The sequence below is a fragment of the Tamandua tetradactyla genome, chromosome 23 (assembly GCF_023851605.1).
Source record: "Tamandua tetradactyla isolate mTamTet1 chromosome 23, mTamTet1.pri, whole genome shotgun sequence".
NCBI classification, from domain to species: domain Eukaryota; kingdom Metazoa; phylum Chordata; class Mammalia; order Pilosa; family Myrmecophagidae; genus Tamandua; species Tamandua tetradactyla.
In genome coordinates this window covers 48519991-48539194 of record NC_135349.1, presented here as the reverse complement: position 1 = coordinate 48539194, position 19204 = coordinate 48519991, and the positions used below count along the sequence as shown (strand labels likewise).

The window sequence follows — 19204 nt, the reverse complement described above, 5'->3', positions numbered from 1 at the left end:
ATATACAATGTACAAATTTAAAAAATGTTTTGGCATGAGGAAGAACAAAGGAATGTCATTATTGCAGGGTGCTGAAAATAGATGATAATTAATACTTTAAAATGTCACCTTATGTGGGAGACTAAAGCAAAAAATGTTTATTTGATACAAAATTTATATTTTGACTAGAGCACTTCCTAATATAACTCATGTAGATAGTTTGATTGAATGTCATAAGTACTTGGAATCTCAGGTAGGAAATGAGATTTTGTTGGTTTGTCCAGAGTGATGCCCCGATGAATCCCAGAGTGATTTGATCAGTGACTGGAAAAGTATTTGCAAGCCCCCTTTGGGGAATGGTGAGAGTGGGGAGAAATTCAACTTCCCCAAGTTGAATTCTTGATATTCTCACAAGCAGTGTGGACAACCAAAGCTATAGGCTGGGCCCCCAGTCTTGGGGTTTGTTCATATGAAACTTAATCCCACAAAGGATAGGTCAAGTCTACTTAAAATTTAGGCCTAAGAGTCACCCCTAAGAGAGCCTCCTTTGTTGCTCAGATGTGGCCTCTCTCTCCAGCCAACATGACGAGCAGTCTCACCACCCTCCCCCTCTCTGCGTGGGACATGACTCCCAGGGGTGTGGACCTTCCTGGCAACGTGGGACAGAGATCCTGGAATGAGCTGAGACTCAGCATCAAGGGACTGAGAAAAACCCTAGAATGAGCTGAGAATTAACATCAAGGGATTGAGAGAACCTTCTCGACCAAAGGGGGAAGAGTGAAATGAGACTAAGTGTCAATGGCTGAGAGATTCCAAACAGAGTCGAGAGGTTATCCTGGAGGTTATTCTTATGCATTAAGTAGATATCACCTTGTTGTTCAAGATGTAGCGGAGAGGCTGGAGGGAACTGTCTGAAAATGTAGAGCTGTGTTCCAGTAGCCATGTTTCTTGATGATGATGGAACAATGATACAGCTTTCACAATGAGATTCTGTCAATGTGAAAACCTTGTGTCTGATGCTCCTTTTAGCTACTATATCAACAGAAGAGTAGAACATACGGAATAAAAATAAATAATAGGGGGAACAAATGTTAAAATAAATTTAGTTTGAAATGCTAGTGGTAAATGAAAGCAAGGGGTAAGGGGTATGGTATGTATAATCTTTTTTTTTTCCTCTATTATCATTTTATTTCTTTTTCTATTGTCTTTTTATTTCTTTTTCTAAATCGATGCAAATGTTCTAAGAAATGATGAATATGCAACTATGTGATGAAATTAAGAATTACTGATTGTATATGTAGAATGGAATGATATCTTAATGTTTTGTTTGTTAATTTTTTTAATTAATAAAAAAGTTAAAAAAAATAAAAAATAAAATTTTAAAAAAAATGAGGATGTTATACAATAAAAAAAGAGTAGCTTTATAGGTTTGTTTATTACTTTAGATAGCGGTCCCCCCACTCCAAATCACGGAAATATTTAAAAAAAAGAGGGAGGAATCAAGACATTCCCAGATAAACAAAACCTGAGGGACTCTGTCACCACTAGACCACTCTACGTGTAAGCAATGCTAAAAATGGAGTTCTGCAGGTTGAAAGGAAAGGGCACTAGAAAACTGACTACATGGGAAAACAGAAATACCAGCACTATTGTATTTTTTATTTGTAACTCCCACTTTTTATTTCAAATAGGATCTAAAGGGCAAATGCATAAAATGTAATGATAAATCAATGGCACTGGACTCATAATGCATAACTATGTAACTTGTGACAAGACCTACATAAAGGGGAAAAGGGACCAAGAGGTATAGGAAGATAAGTTTATGTATGCTTACTAGTTGGTAAATTGGTATTAAAGCAAACGAGTTTGTTAAGATTTAGGAAGTTAAATTTAAGCCTTATGTTAACACCATGAAGAAACTACTGTAAAATGCAAACTCAAAGAGACACAGACCAGAGTACAGGTTACCAGAACTAGGGGGAAGGGGCAAAGGAGAGTGATGCAAACTGAGTGTAGGGTTTCTGTTTGGGTGAAAGGGAAGTGCTAGGAATGGACAGTGAAGGTACTGCAACACCGTGAATGTGCTGTAATCCTAGCGAATGATATGCTTATATATCTTTTCACAATTTAAAAAAAAGAAAGAAGCTAAAGCAATATCAACAAATGTAATACCTGATACTGGATGTGGCTCTCTAAGAATGGAGGAGAAAAGGCTCAAAAGGACATTACTGGACCATATGAAAAATTGGAACATAGAATGTAAGCTTTATATCAACATTATCAACATCAGACTTCTTAAACTTGATTAACTGCACTTAAGGTTATTATGCAAATGAATATTCCTGTTCATAGGAAATGTACATGACAGTATTAATTGCTCAAGGAGGATGACAGGAGCAACCTGCTTTCAAACGTTCAGAAAACAGATAAGATGGATGATTGGTTGACAGACAGATGATCTGGTAAAAGTGGTAAAATGTTAAACTTGGTGGATCTGGATATCTGAGTGATTGTTGGAGTTCTCTGTATAGGGTTTGAATTATTTCTGCAACTGTCCTGTGTGAAATTATTTCAAAATAAAAAGTTTTAAAAAAATCAAAAGAGGGCGGGCCACGGTGGCTCAGCAGGCAAGAACACTTCCGTGCCATGCCAGAGGACCCAGGTTCAATTCCCGGTGCCTGCCCATGTATTAAAAAAAAAAAAAAAAAAAAAAAAAAAGAATTCTGATTTTAGCTGGAAAAAGGATTTCTTCATAGGTCTGTCACTTCAGATGGTGTTTGTTCTTTTTTCACCAAAAGTCATGGCAATAATAAAAAGTGTATGATCCATTCATGAGATTTATGGATCACTTTACAGTATAGGGGTGGGAAAAATGAATAAATGGTAGCTACCCCAGTTTTTCTGGTAGTAGGAGTAATTACAACATGGTGACTTAAAAAAAAACCTTTATTTTAGAAAATGAGGGATCCTGTTCTAGTGTTAGGACAGGCTTTCCCTACAGCTGGCCCCTAAAGAGGCAAGGCAAATAAAATTCTCCGATGGACCAGATTCACCGGAGCCCCTTTGTGCTAGAGTACCCACTGCTCCACCAGCGTGGGCAGATCAGGATCCAGCTAACAACCGGCCCATGAAGCTTCCAACCAATTGCCAAGGGACCTGTGCAGAGGAAGTTGGCAATTCAAGTCTGGCTCCTAAGGGACTGAGTACCCAGTTAAAAAAATCTACTTATAAAAGAGTAGGTTCAGCAAGAGGATTAAAATTTAATTAAGATCTGGTAAATCTCTGGACCAGAAACAAATAACAAAAGCCAATACCCACACGGTTTATACTAGACTCCCAGAAATACCCTAAATGATAAGGTAACTAACCATTAGCAAACACTGTCTTCTATTGTCAAGGACAGTTCCTAAGACTGGCATATACCTTTACTTACTGCTCTATATGGCAATTTGCACAAGCCCATCTTGTTGGAATTGTCTCAGGCATACTATGATGTGTCCGAAGGAACTAAAACACTAACACAATCATCTCAAACAGGAACGCAAACAGTTCGTAAACTGGCAGATGTCAATGACAAGAGGCAATCTTGGAACAAGTTCCTGATGGATATGCCAAGTGTCTATGGGTAAAAAATAAAGCAATTAACATACCAATATATACATGTCACACAAGAAATACAAAGGAAGTTTGTATTACCCATGATTGGGAAACCTTTGACAACAAATCTTGTGATAAGTATCAGGCACAAAATGCCTTTTTTCAAGAGTGGCTTTAGAGAGACACACACCAGGCCACTGTGGCTAGGTGTAAGATCTATATTTATTGAGGATGCCTACACTTTCAGATCTTCCCAATGACTTCTGTTTATGATGTCATAACACAAGAATTCACCAACTGCTATGGAAATGATGACCCTAACACTAATCAAGCACCTGAATCTCACCCCTGCTTAGATAGCCGGAACAACAAGCAAAATTCCAATTTATTAAATTTGACAGTTTTTACTCACTTCACAAAGATTTTACCAAGCCTTCCCCAAAAGGCTGGGGAGACTAAACACCATAATTAAAGCCTCAGAGCTTCCCAACTAAGAGTCCTTGTGTGTTGTCACTGGGTGGTGCCCTGGCCACAAACGCCCAGCTCTGTCTCAGACTCAGCAGTCCAACCCGCCCCCCAGATTCCTCCTTGAATTCTCCAACTAGTTATGAAAGCTAGTGACTCAGTCTGAGCTCCATGAAAACAGAACAGTGCACAGGGCCGGCTGGCTGACTCTCAGTCCCTGGATCGGTCAAACGGACTTTACAGCACACTTTAACCCTTAACTAAGTTCACCCTGAATTCCAAGTCAAAACCCCTCTGGCTTCTGCTTCGCCCTCTACCTCTTCTCTCCCAGCTCCTCCATCCCTTGTGCTGCAGGTAGAAGGAAGAGGAAGGAAAGCAAGGGAGTGGTCCTACAGAAGGAGAGGGTCCGGGAAGGACCAGCCTCTTACTATAGTACTTTCCTTCCCTCCAACTACCTCGCCCTTCTCACCTCAAAGGGGCTGCAGTTCATCTCCCACTGCCATGCCCCTCTCGACAACCAGAGACTAACTCTTCTTGCTGAATTCTATGCAATGTGACTTCCTAGAGCTTAGGTGGTGGTGCTTCTTAATTCCAAAAACCTGATTTCATTACAAATGACAAAAATAAATGTTTCTGAACCCATTTAAGAACGTTACTAAAACACGGGTAGGAAAGATAAATTAGAAAACTGGCATCTTTCTGCATATAAATTTTAGCCTGCAACTATTTCTCGGTTGGCAATCCCAAACGTATTCTGGAAGGAAGGTTTAGAAACATAGGCACTGGTCCTCGGTCCCCTGGTGGCATAACCTGAGAGAAATTACCTTCGCATCCAGGCCTGTGGTTCCCAGCCATGTCGGCATGGCTCGCCGGCAGAACCCACAGGGCGGGGGAGGGGAGAGGCCCTCCCTCCACATCAGACTGCACGGAATCTCTAGGAGACCCGCCTCACCATTCTTTTTCTTTCTTTTTTTTTTAAAGCTCCCCACAACATTCTTGGTGTTTAAGATCAGAAATACATTTAAGCAACCTCATCTATTTAGAGAACTGCCTTCAGAGGTAAAGTAGTCCAGGAACAGAAAGAGGAGGTTAAGAGAAAAGCTGGTGAAATTCAAATAAAGTCTGGAGTTTGGTTCATCGTAATGTACTGATGTAGACTCCCTAGTTGTGACGAAGCTACCCTAATGATTTATGGGGAAACAGTGGGAGATACATGGGAACTCTGGATATTAACCATAAATCCAAAATCATACCAAAATAAAAATAGGCCAAAAAAGCGGTTTCCAGTGTAAGAAGCAAGGAAAATAATATAAAACTTACAAATGAAAATTTTCATTAATATACATTCACTAAAGTAACTTTTCAAGCAATTAAGAGTAGGACAAAAAACAAGTCGAGAGACTGAGGCATGAAAAGCTCCCCTCCCCCAACCCAGACACCCAGGAACAAGGGCATAAGATGGGGGTTGCTCAGGAGAGGTGGGCACGTGTGGGAGAGAGAGCACTTGGCACATGAGATGGCTTCATAATCAGCTTCAAGTATTTCATGAATCAGTGAATGCCGAGCCCTGGACAAACTTCACGGGTAGTCAACCCTCACCCCGAGGAAGGCAAGGTAGGCTGTGGTCCCGGTTTACAGATGGACACACAGATTAGTGGTCACCTCACCACACTGGGCCCACTGCGGGGACCCAGGTGGCTCTGGAGCCTCGGCTTGTTCCACATTCTCTTCTTCTCCCCCACAGGGAACACCCAGCCAGATGGCAAAGGCAATGACCCTCTTCTCAAGGAGGGATGGTCACCCCTCGGAGGCAATAAAGTGCATCTTAGATGGGGGCCCCATATGAAGCAGGGGGGACTAACTGGGCAGCAAAAATAGAAAAAAAAAATCTGTAGCAAAGGGGTAGGATAATCTGACAAGACTGAAGTTCTTTACCTGTTCGTTCTTTTTAAAATGAATACTCCTAAAACAACATGTACTATAGCACAATCTCACTGCTCTCAACCTGATTCCATTTTAATCAATTTCTTATTTTGTGAAAACTGTGAGTCATGCACAGTCATATGTAATAATCCAGATATCTGCGTACCCTTTACCAGGTTCCCTCCCATGGCACCACCGTGCAAAACTACAGAAAAATCTCACAACCAGGATGTGACCTTGATATAATCCACCAAATCTACTCAGGTTGGCCCAAATTTACCTGTGCATGTTCCTATGTATTCAGACCCACAGTACTTGATCACCTGCATAGGTTCCTGTGTCCACCCCCAACAGCTGAGATACAGAACAGTTTCGACAACACGGCCCCCTCAGCTGCTCTTCTGTAACTACCTACCCAGCCCCAGCCCCCAATAACCACGAACTAATCTGTTCTCCAATTCTAGAACTTTGTCATTTCGAGACTATTACAAATGAACAGACACAGTCCGTACCCTTTTGAGACTACCCTTTCCTCGCCCCACGTAATTCCTTGAGACGCACACGCTGCTGCCTGCACTAGCAGTCCCCTCTTTTTTGCTTCACAGCACGCCCCGGGGAACAGATGTGTCCATGGCTTGTCTTGAGTTACTCACATGCTGACAGCTGAGCTGTCCTCCACGTTTAGGCTATTACAAATAAACACTGCTGCGACCATGCGTGCATAGGCCTTGGTCTCATAGTTTTTTCACTTTTGGAAGTTTTTTAAAGTATGAAATGCTCATATAGCAAGTCAAGAGTGACTAAGGTGAATAAGAAGTTAATGACCTTCCCTCCTCTGCCTCTAAGGGGCCAGGAAACCCTTTATATGTGCAAAATGTGTAATTAGGGAGAACTTAAACGTTTGGAAACAGAGGTGATGCCAGCACATTATTGTGAGTATAAATAACAGTGCTGAATTGTGAGTGAATGTGGTAGAAAGGGGAAGTCTTAGAGCCATGGATGTGACCAGGAGAGCGAGAGATGAAAACAAGGGAATATATAGCACAGTGAAATCTTCTGTGGACTATGACTGTGAATAATAATACAAAAATTAAAAAGTTATCTTATGAATCAGAACAAATATAGAACACTATTACAAAAGAGTTAATAATAGAGAGGTCTAAGATATCCATTTTTTGGTGGTTCTAAAAGATGGCTTGTTTTCTTAAAAAAATATATAAAAAAGGAATAACTGTAATAACAACAGAGGGGTATTTGGGAGAAAATGTACCTATTGCAAACTATGAATGCTAAGATTTTTTTAATTTATTTATTAATTAAAAAATAAGAAACAAAATAAAACATACATAATCAGTAATTCACAATATCATCACCTAGTTGCATATTCATCATTTCTTAGAACATTTGCATTAATTCAGAAAAAGAAACAAAAAGACAATAGAAACAGAAATAAAACGAACACAGGAAAGGAAAAAAAGATTATACCTATCATATCCCTTATCCCTTGCCTTCATTGATCACTAGCATTTCAAACTAAATTAATTTTAACATTTGTTTCCCCTTATTATTTATTTTTATTCCATATATTCTACTCATCTGTTGACAAGATAGATAAAAGGAGCATCAGACACAAGGTTTTCACAATCACACAGTCACATTGTTACAGCTGTATCATTACTCAATCATCCTCAAGAAACATGGCTACTGGGACAGAGCTCTACATTTTCAGGCAGTTTCCTCCAGTCTCTCCATTACATCTTTTTTTTTACAGCTCAAAACTTTAATGTGTTTAAAGTTTTTTTTTTTATTAATTAAAGAAAAAAAAATTAACACAACATTTAGAAATCATTCCATTCTACATATGCAATCAGTAATTCTTAACATCATCACATAGATGTATGATCATCATTTCTTAGTACATCTGCATCGATTTAGGAAAAGAACTAGCAAAACAACAGAAAAAGATATAGAATGTTAATATAGAGAAAAAAATAAAAAAATAAAAATAATAATAATAATAATAAAAAGAAAAGGAAAAAGAAAAAAAGACACACAAAAAAACCTATAGCTCAGATGCAGCTTCATTCAGTGTTTTAACATGATTACTTTACAATTAGGTATTATTGTGCTGTCCATTTTTTTTTTTTTTTTTTAGAAATCATACCATTCTACATATGCAATCAGTAATTCTTAACATCATCACATAGATGCATGATCATCGTTTCTTAGTACATTTGCATCGGTTTAGAAGAACTAGCAATATAACCAAAAAAGATATAGAATGTTAATATAGGGAAAAAAAATAAAAGTAATAATAGTAAGAACAAAACAAAACAAAACAAAACAAAAACCTATAGCTCAGATGCAGCTTCATTCAGTGTTTTAACATGATTACTTTACACTTAGGTATTACTGCACTGTCCATTTTTGAGTTTTTGTATCTAGTCCTGTTGCACAGTCTGTATCCCTTCAGCTCCAATTACCCATTACTGCTAAGATTTTTTAATATCCTCTCATCAACAGTAGCAACCGTACCATTCCAATGCCAGGGGTCAACAATGGGGAAGGGGGGGAATAAGGGGTATGGGAGTGTTTGGGTTTTTTCTTATTTTTTTATTTTATCGTATTATTGGAGTAAAGAAAATGTTCTAAAATTGAGTGTAGTCCTGACTACACAACTCTGTGATACTGGGAGTCCTTGAGGATATCCTTTGGGTGGATTGTATGGTATATGAATACATCTCAATAAAATTTCATTAATAAGGGGGGGTGGTGTTAAACACACCAAAAAAATGGGAGTGTGCAGTTGATACGAAGGACCGAGGCGGCTGGCAGCACGGAGCCCAGCGCACTTACCATTTTCTTCCTTCCCTGCCTCGTGAAAACAAGTATGTTGGGCAAAAGAGTAATTAAAATGCCTTCCCATCCGCACCCCACCTGTCAGTAACAGTGCTGCAGCACCTCCACTGTCTTTATTCTCAACCCATCCTGGAGAGGCTCTCCTGAAGGACATTTAAGTTCAGAAAGGTTCAGGTGATGGCCGGTTAAGTAGTAGAACCAGAATCTACACATGCCCTCTCCTGAAGATGGGGGCTTCGGGGTACTGTGGCTGCTCATGGGGGCTCTAACAACCCACTTCAGGGCCAAAGGAGGAAGGAAGGCGAAGGGAGATGCATGTTCCCCATGAATCCCTCTCTAGCCAGACTTGCATGCAACCTGGGGAGGGTGGCGCTGTCCCCACAACACCCCTGCAAAGGAAGGATGAATTGGGGAGCAGAAAACCCCAGGAAACTGGCAACCAAAAGGAGGCTCAGTGGCCACACTCCCTACAAATCCAGAAGCTCTGGAAATCCAGAACTGGGAATGGCTCAAGGACATGATTTCTGGACACTGTTAGAAAGTCTACAATTCTGTGAGAAAGACTGGAGGCTGTGCAGTGATTTACAGTTCCCTTTGGGGGGGTTCTTACCCTAAGACAAAGCAGGGCTCAGGAGAGACACTGGAATAAATCCTGTCCTCGGACAGAACCTGGACGTCACAAAGGCAGAGGAAAGGGTGACATTAAGGTCAGAAACCACAGGTTTAACTGTCCCGGCTCCCCACCCCAGGTCTAACCATCCCAGCTCTAGGACCCACTGGCTCGCCAGCTTCACCGCCCCTCGCATCATCACTGAGTGGAACAAAGTTGCTGTGGCTCAGTAACATTAACCTTGTTGACGGACACACGAAGTGGAGGCAGACCACGCCGCCTGGGGGCCAGGAGCAAACACCCCAAAGTCCGCCGGTGCCCCACTGACAGGTAAGTGAGACCTCTGCCAAGCCTCCAGCTTCTGGACATCGTTCCTAGGCATGAAAACTCAACTCTATTGCAAAAATCTTTGTTAAAGATCATTTAAATCCACTATCATATCACCAAGGGTTTTGCGCATGTCCCTGAAAGGCAGGCATGCCCTATTTGTCTGCAATTACAGTAATAACTCCATTAATGAAGACATTTTAATTACTCTTTTGCCCAACATACTTCTTTTCACGAGGCAGGGGCAGTTGGTGAGGTCACAGCTCCCTTCTTTTGGTCAACCCACTTCTCCAGTGCCTCCTTCTCAGGTTTCAGGGGCCACATGGGCTCAGTGGGGAAAGGAACAGACAAGCTCTCTAACCTGGTGGTGCTCACTTTCTCATGGGAAGAGTTGGAGACAAGTAAGTGTTTCAACACAGATAACTGCCACGGAGGGAAACAGAGTGCAGTGACTGAGCCACAGGGCCTGGACATATAACCATTAGCCCTGAAGGAGGAGGCACCACCTAAGTGAGACCCACAGTGAGGCAAAGATCCCAGAGAAGCACATTCTAGAGGGAGCATTTGCACAGCCACGTGCCAAGACAGGAACCAGGGTAGTGGGTGAGGGGTGAAGGCGGGAGACTAAGGTACCAATCAGATGGAAGACAGGCAGGGCCAAGGCCACAGGGGTCGTGGAGGCCATGATGAGGACTGAATTTCATTCTTCAGTGTTCCCAGTTGGCAGGTGCCCTGCCAAACCAAGAGGAAGCCACCCTGTCCTGGAAGGCACTCCACCCATCTGGAGTGACTGGGAGGCTCAAAGAACAGCCCTCCTGTGGGTCAGAAGTGAGCCAATCCCAGTCCCCAGAACTTGGCCGCCAACCTCACCCCCCTGCCGGTCCTAATGACCAGGCTTGCCCTGCCACCACCTACAGGTGGGTCTGGGGGAAGGTGTCCTGGAGAGGACCTATGTGAGGTTGTTTGGATACTCTTGCTCCTCCCCACTGGTCTATCGACCTGAAACACAGGTAGAGGTTAGCACTGGGGCAGCCCTCAGTAACTGTGCATGACTTTGGTTGTGTTATTAACAAAAGAACTATGGTGGGTGCATGGGTGGTTCAGTGGTAGAATGCTCGCCTTCCATGTGGGAGACCGGGACTCAATTCCCAGATGATGCATCACTCCCCCACAAACACACACGGAAAAAAAACAACAACTGTGGTTTAATCAACACCACAATTCTACAGTGCTCGGGGTTTTATTACTTTTATAATTTTGTACACTGTGGTTATTCAACTAAATGACCCCCCCATGAGGCCACCTGGAATCCACTTCCAAGTGACAACCTTACTCTACTAAACTGAGTCCACTTTGGTCTTTTTGCCTTGGGGGGGGAGGGGGGGGCGCTGTGCCTGCTCATCTCCAAGCCAGCAGAGGCCACAGGCAGGAGGCAGACCCGCCTGGCTGACACCTGACAGTTGGTGCTGCACTCTGAAATAGTCCTGATTTAAATCAGTCATGTGAAAATAAAGCTCCAAAGGCGGCCGCATATAATTTGTGTTCTTGAAATAAAATTGTTTGGGGCTTTCAGTTTGGTTTATTATGTAAAAATCATCTATTCCCTGGGGGATTGGTCTAACTACCAATTCAGTCCGTCCACAAACTGAGTGTCTGCTTGGTTTCAATGGTATGCTGGGCAGTGGGGGGCGTGAAAGGTTGCCCAATTTAAGAGCTTGTAAGTATGCCTGTCTTGCTTTCTTACACATGTTGGTCCTGCGTCACAAAAAGAAAAAAAAAAGAGAGAGAGAGAGAGAGAGAAACAACTGCATTATCTGCTAAATTGAGTACTGCAGCTCAAGTGTTGGAGCACACAAGAGAGAAGTTCTGGCGTGCCTGGCAACTGGGACAGGGCTTTATGGAAACCAGGGGACAGGTTTGGAAGAGAAAGTTCAAAGTCTTTGCAACATGTAAAAGCTAAAGGATTAATACCCAGAATACATCAAGTCCCTGAAATTCAAGGAGAAGAAACTCAACTAAAACAAGGGGAAAATTTGTAAGGAGAGCAAATGACTAATTAATATGCTTTCCTAATCAATGCAACAGCATTTTTCATCTACCCAATTAAAAATGAAAAGTACATACATGTCCAAAGATATACACGAGCACTGTATTTCTTACACTGAAGCACAATTCCTGACAGTGCAAAATTAAAAACTTAACACCCAGCAATCCCAAGGACCACATATCATGCATGCTTTAGACCCTTTATACCTTAGAACAGACAAACCTACGGAGACAGAAAGCAGACCAGCAGCTGCCTAGAGCCAAAGGAGGATGGGGGATTGGGGATGTTATCTAAAGGGTATACAATTTCTTTTGGGGGTGATAAAAATGTTCTAAAATTAATTGTAGTGATGGCTGCAAAACTTTGAATACTCTAAAAGCCACTGAGTCATATACTTTAAATGGGCGAACTGTACGGTATGTGAAGTATATCCCAATAAAGGGAAAAAAATGAAATAAGAACTTAAAAAGAATAGGGTGGGGGTAAAGAATTCCATACATCACAATTATTGCTCAGGATTCTGCATAATAAATGACACTTCATAATAAACAATGTGCATTTTTTTCTCTAAAAATAAACACTTTGGTATTTTAAAAATTAACTAGAAAATTTACTTAAGTATATAGATATATTCCACAGTAATGTAGTTTAAAGAAAATGTCTATCAATAGAGAATTCATTGACCCTGTTACCGTAATGACCTTAAGGAATGACTGTGGCAGGTAGTTCAGTGGTAGAATGTTTGCTCCCATGAGGTAGGCTCAGGTTCGATTCCTGGCCCATGCACCCAAAAACAAAAGGATGAATGATGAATGAATGTGGACCGAACGATTCCACTCCTAAGTCTATACCCCAAATAACTGACACAGTACTCAAACAGATACTTACACACCAATGTACACTGCAGCACTATTCCAACCAAAACGGGGAAACAATCCTAATTCCCATCAAATGATGAATGGACAAACAAAATGTGGTATATCCGTGCGCTGGAATACTATCCACTGATAAAAAGCAATGAAGCTCTGATATGTGACACAATATGAATTAACCGTGAAAACATTACAACCAAGAGAACCCAGATGTAAAAGGTCACATAGTATACGATTCTCTTTATATGAACCACCAAGAATAGGTACATTTATAGAGAAAGAAAGCGGAACAATGATTGTCAGGGGTTAAGGGGAGAGGAGTAATTGGGAATGACTACTTAAAAGATGCAGAGTTTCCTTTTGGGGTAACGGAAATGTCTTGTAACTATACAATGGGGATGGTCCCACCACTTAGCGAATGTACTAAAAACAGTGTACATACTTTTAAGTTTTTATGTTATAGACTTAACTCAAAAAATACCCACATATCCATCAATGGAGGATGAATGGTTAAACAACCTGTGGCGTATCTATACAATGGAATATCATTCAGCCATAAAAAGGTATAAAATTCTGAAACATGGAAGAACTTTGAAATCATTATGTTGAGTGAAATAAACCAGATACAAAATAAAACAACTATTGCATGACAAATATTAAATGATTCCATTTATATGACTTACAGAAAGGGCAAATTCAAAGACAGAAAGCAGATTAGAAGTTCCTGGGACTGGGGTAAGGGGATGGAGATTTATTGCTTACGAAAGGTACAGAAGCAGAGTCCTCGCCTGCCACACCAGAGACCCGGGTTCGATTTCTGGTGCATGCCCATGCAAAAAAAAAAAGAAAGGTACAGAAATCCATACAGGAACTGTTTAAAAAGTTGAAAAAGTGATCAGACTTCAAGAAGAGATATGAATAAAGCTGATGATAGGACTAACGTATAAGAACAGGATAAAGGATGATATCTATATTTTAAAACAAACTTCTGTGTAAGACTAAAGGGAGAGATGTTTATTTGGTGGGTGCAAAATTTGTATTTGGATAGTGCGTTTCTTAAATTTAACCTGTATCATCACTTTAGTTGAACACCATAAGTATATGGAATCTTGAATAGGGTATGCGCTTTTGTTGATGCCCCAATATATCCAGAGTAATTTGGGCAGTGAATAAAGAAGTATTTGCAAAGCCCCCTTAGGGATGAGAAAAGAGGAAACATGAAACTTCCCCATTTGGAGAATTTCTAATATTCTCAATAAGCAGTAAGGACAACCAAATCAATAGGCTGAGCCCTCGATCTTGGGGTTTGCCCCTATGAAACTTACTCCTGCAAAGCAGAAGCTAAAACCTATATGAAATTAGGCCTAAGTCAACACAACAAGCAAACTCACTGCCCTTCCCCTGTCTACGGGGGACATGACTCCCAGGGGTGTGGACCTACCTGGCAACATGGGACAGAAATCCTAGAATGAGCTGAGACTAAGTATCAAGGGATTGAGAAAACCCCTAGAAGGAGATGAGACTCGGCATCAAGGGATTGAGAAAACCTTCTCGACCAAAATGGGAAAGAGTGAAATGAGACAAAACAAAGTGTCAATGGCTGAGAGATTCCAAACAGAGTCCAGAGGTTATCCTGGAAGTTATTCTTACACATTAAATAGATATCACCTTGTTAGTTAAGATGTAATGGAGAGGTTAGAGGGAACTGCCTGAAAATGTAGAGCTGTGTTCCGGTAGCCATGTTTCTTGAAGATGATTGTATAATGATACAGCTGTAACAATGTGACTGTGTGATTGTGAAAACCTTGTGTCTGATGCTTTTATCTACCTTTGTCAACAGATGAGAACATATGGAATAAAAATAAATAATGGGGGAACAAATGTTAAAATAAATTAAAAAAATTTTTTTTAATAAATTTTTTTGAAAAAACAATGCCTTTTCTAATACAACTTAGGTAGATAGCTTGATTGAACACTATAAGTACTTGGAATCTCAGGTAGGACATGAGATTTTGTTGGTTTGTCCAGAGTGATGCCCCAATGAATCCCAGAGTGATTCTATCAGTGAGTGGAAAAGTATTTGCAAAGTGGAGTGAACGGGGAGAAATTCAACTTCCCCAAGTTGAATTCTTGATATTCTCATAAACAGTGTGGACAACTAAAGCTATAGCTGAGCCCCTAGTTCTGGGGTTCGTTCATATAAAACTTAACCCCACAAAGGATAGGTCAAGTCTACTTAAAATTTAGGCCTAAGAGTCACCCCTAAGAGAGCCTCCTTTGTTGCTCAGATGTGGCCTCTCTCTCCAGCCAACACAACAAGCAATCCCACCACCCTCCCCCTGTCTAGGTGGGACATGACTTTCAGGGGTGTGGACCTTGCTGGCAACGTGGGACAGAAATCTCAGAATGAGCTGAGACTCAGCATCAAGGGATTGAGAAAACCTTCTCCACCAAAAGCGGGAAGAGTGAAATGAGACAAAGTGTCAATGGCTGAGACATTCCAGAGTAGAGAGGTTATCCTGGAGGTTATTCTATGCATCAAGTAGATATCACCTTGTTATTCAAGATGTAATGGAGAGGTTGGAGGGAACTGCCTGAAACTGTAAAGCTGATTTCCAGTAGACCTGTTTCTTGAGGATGACTGAATAATGATACAGCTTTCACAATGTGACTGTGTGATTATGAAAACCTTGTGTCTGATGCTCCTTTTATCTACCTTGTCAACAGACGAGTAGAACATATGGAATAAAAATAAGTAATAGGGGGAACAGATGTTAAAATAAATTTAGTTTGAAATACTAGTGATCAATGAAAGGGAGAGGTATGGGGTATGGTATGTATAATTTTTTTTTCTGTTATTTAATTTCTTTTTCTGTTGTCTTTTTATTTCTTTTTCTGAATTGATGCAAATGTTCTAAGAAACGATGAATATGCAACTAACTGATGATATTGTGAATTGCTGATTATATATGTCAATGCTTTAGTTCGTTTGTTGAATTTTTTTAATTAAAATAAAAAGCAATGCCAATTATGTCACACCTCAATTCAAAAAAAAAAAATTAGGCCTAAGGGTCACCCCCCAGAGAATGTCTTTTGTTGCTCAGATGTACCCCTCTCTTCAAGCCAGCTCAGCAGGTGAACTCCCCACCCCCATCCCCACCTCCAATGTGGGACAGGACTCCCAGGGGTGCAAATCTCCCCAGCAACTAAGACAGGATGAGCTGGAACCCGGCATCAAGGGACTGAGAAAGCCTTCTTGACAAAAGAGGGAAGAGAGAAATGAGACAAAATAAAGTTTCAGTGGCCGAGAGATTTCAAACAGAGTTGAGAGGTTATCCTGGAAGTTATTCATTATAGATAACCCATTTCAGTTTATGGTGTATTGGAGTGGCTGGAGGGAAGTACCTGAAACTGTTGAGCTGTGTTCTAGTAGCCTTGATTCTTGAAGACCACTGTATAATGAATGATAAAGCTTATAGAATGAAAATGTGTGATTGTGAAAACCTGGTGTCTGATGCACCTTTTATCCAGGGTATGGACAGATGAGTAACAAAATACGGATAAATAAATAAATAAATAATAGGGAGGACAAAGGGTAAAATAAATTGGGTAGATTGAAATACTAGTGAATAATGAGAGGGAAGGGTAAGGGGTATGGGATGTATGAGTTTTTTCTTTTTACTTTTTATCTCTTTTTCTGGAGCAATGCAAATGTACAAAAAAAAATCATGGTAATGAATACGCAACTATGTGATGACATTGTGAGCCACTGACTGTACACCATGTATGGAATGTATGCATGTAAGGATTTCTCAATTAAAAAAAAAAAAGAAAGCAACGAAGACAGAAAAGATAACCAAAGAGCCAAGAAATTATGACTAGAGCTGGATTATTTGATACTACTGCCCATATTTTGCAGTGTCAAATGCACAACTAGAATATTTCACCTCCCAGGTTCTATCTTTCTCTCATGTTAATTGTACTTTTTGTGTATAAACAACTCTATATAAATTTGACAAATTCCCCAATGTCATATTCACTTCAAACCTGTTACACCTTATTTCAGTTAGGAATGCTTTCAGCTACAAGAAACAGAAAAGTGTAAGTAGTTTAAACTATTAGGACTTTGTATACTTAACAGGAAGTCCAGGGACAGAGTATCTCAGGGTTGTTCCAGCAGCTTAATAAATGTCCTTAAGAATCCAGGCTCATCGTTCTACTCCAGCACCTCAGCCTGTTAACTTTTCATTCTCAGGCCTATGCCCCATGAGCACTACAGGGCGGCCACATTTCCTTCCGCCATAATCTTCAATGAAGGATGGGCAAAGGGAGAAGAGGGTATACAACCAAGCTGTCCTCTTGCTTACGTTCCTTTTATCAAGAAATAATTTTTTTCCTTGAAGGGGTCCTCCAAAAGATTTCCTATTACACTGCATTAGACAGAACTCACACAGCTAGCCCTACCTAAAAGGAAAGTTGGAAAACCGACTGCGTCTTCTGAACTTCTATAGTGGCAGAGGAAGGGAGTTAGGACTGACTTTTGCGATCCAACCAACGGTTATGTGTAAAATGCTAGTTAATTACAACTAAGTGCAGGACCTTTAAGAACTCTGGTTTAGAATGCAGCACCCCTGTGCTGAGTAAAAATACCGAAAAATTCTGATGAAGGAGACAGATTTCAAAGGGACTGGGATGAAAGCTACAGCTGTTTCACACAGTGCTGACAGTGCTGAGTTGCAGTCAGATTATAACTGAAAAGTAACCACAGCCAAACCCTATTCAGAATGAATGGAAAAAATCGTATTAGTGTGCATAACGCATGTCCTGAAACCCTCCAGAAACTTTAAGAGTATGCTAAGGAGAGACCTATCCAGGGTCATAGTTTTTAAGGAATTGGATTTTGACTAATTTTAAATAGTCAAGCCAATGAGATCAGCTAATAGTTAACATTAATGGTCTCAGTTATGATGTGCCAAGTACTAGGCTAAGAGCTTTACATACATATCTCTAATCTCTCAGCTACCCAAATGAAGTACAGGCAGCCATTAATTTACCTACCACATAGCGAAACTATCACACATCTTAATCACATCACATCACTGTTTGTTGCTATATTTTGCTCTCCTCAGTATTTCCTATTTGTTATATATATTTAATCATTCAGATTCATAAAATTTAACTCGTTTAAAAATTGTTAAAAAAAAAAAGGGTATAGAATTTCTGTCTGGGGTGGTGGAAAGGTTTTGGTAATGGATGGTGGGGATGGTAGCACAGTACTGTGAGCCTAATTAATGCCACTGAATTTTATACTTAAAAATGGTTAAAACTACAAGTTTTATGGTATTTTACTACAATTAAAAATGAATTTAAAAAATCAAGATAATATATGATTAGTAACACATTTTATCAAAACATAAGATTTGTAGACTTATAATCCTTTTTAATTGTTACCTAAGTGGGTAAAATTAAGGTTCCTTGGTACTTAACGCTGTGGCACATTCCAGTCTGACTGAAACCAAAACCTAAGAAAGCAGCGCATTTGATTACTTGGTTCTGCATGCGGAGAAACCAAGGTGTAGAAAAAGGACTCGGACAGTCCCTGCTCTTTACGATCCCAAAGCCCAATGGGGGAGAAAAACCTAGAAATATCACACAATGCCATGATTAAAATACAATGGCTGTAGCCAGGAGAACACAGAGAAGGCGCCTCTACTCCCAGCACTAAGAACTTTGCCTGTGCTGCCTGTACTTCAAATGCAGGAATTCAAATCCTAACCATCCCTTAAGGCCCAGTGCCGGGGACACCTTCCTCATGCCCATGGCCTGGGGTAAACGCCCTTTGGCTCCCAGAACACCATTTCATCCCCCTCTACCTCCCTTCCCCCACCCCCACCCCCTTGGCCGTCCAGGCAGCCTCACTTTTGGCCCTGCAGTCACCTGCACACACAGCCTACCTAGACCCCGTTGGCTTTCCTGAAGCAGAGACGCACACCTTGTCACCTCCCCGTCTTTCGGTCTTCCTCTCCACCCCCTAAAGCCCATGGCAGGTGGCAGATTACCAGCAAGTATGCCCGAAGCCGAGCTGGCTGGGCATCTTTCTCTCCTGGTTGTTTGGGGTGAAAATGCTTGCTTTTCCTTCTAAACAATCCTGATCAAGACGGAGTTCCGGTTTAAACAAATATCCCTAGACAACCACAGCTAAAGCCTGGGTCACAGGTTGAACCTACAGCTAACAGTCCCAGAGAACTTTCTGTCCAGCACAGCGGCCAGGAGCCACACATGGCTGCTGGGTCGGAAAACGAGCACCAACCCTTCCTCTCACTTTACTTCCGTGTGAAGAACCACATGTCCCAGGGCCACCACACGCACCAGTGCAGCCCTGGAGCCCTGTCCCCTCATCTGTGGAGCAGGGGCCATGACAGACTACCACAAAACTGTGACCTGGCAGTCTGCATCCCCACAACCTAAAGCCCTTTTCAAAAAAAAAAAAAAAAAAACTCAGAGGAACATTAAAAGAGCAACTAG

General features: G+C 41.0%; 1 protein-coding gene across 2 annotated transcripts in view; it reads right to left on the bottom strand.

Moving 5' to 3' along the window:
• The window catches only part of USP7 (ubiquitin specific peptidase 7), a 79274-nt gene that overhangs the window by 48306 nt on the left and 11764 nt on the right, over positions 1 to 19204 (bottom strand). The window contains exon 1 of one of the 2 annotated variants that reach the window (XM_077141853.1): positions 4866 to 4989. The exons of the other annotated variant lie outside the window; for it this stretch is intronic. Coding sequence (XP_076997968.1) covers positions 4866 to 4896 — 31 coding nt within the window. The 5' untranslated portion in view covers positions 4897 to 4989. Of the gene's footprint in view, positions 1 to 4865; positions 4990 to 19204 lie in introns of those variants that run through there. 2 annotated transcript variants of the gene reach the window in all.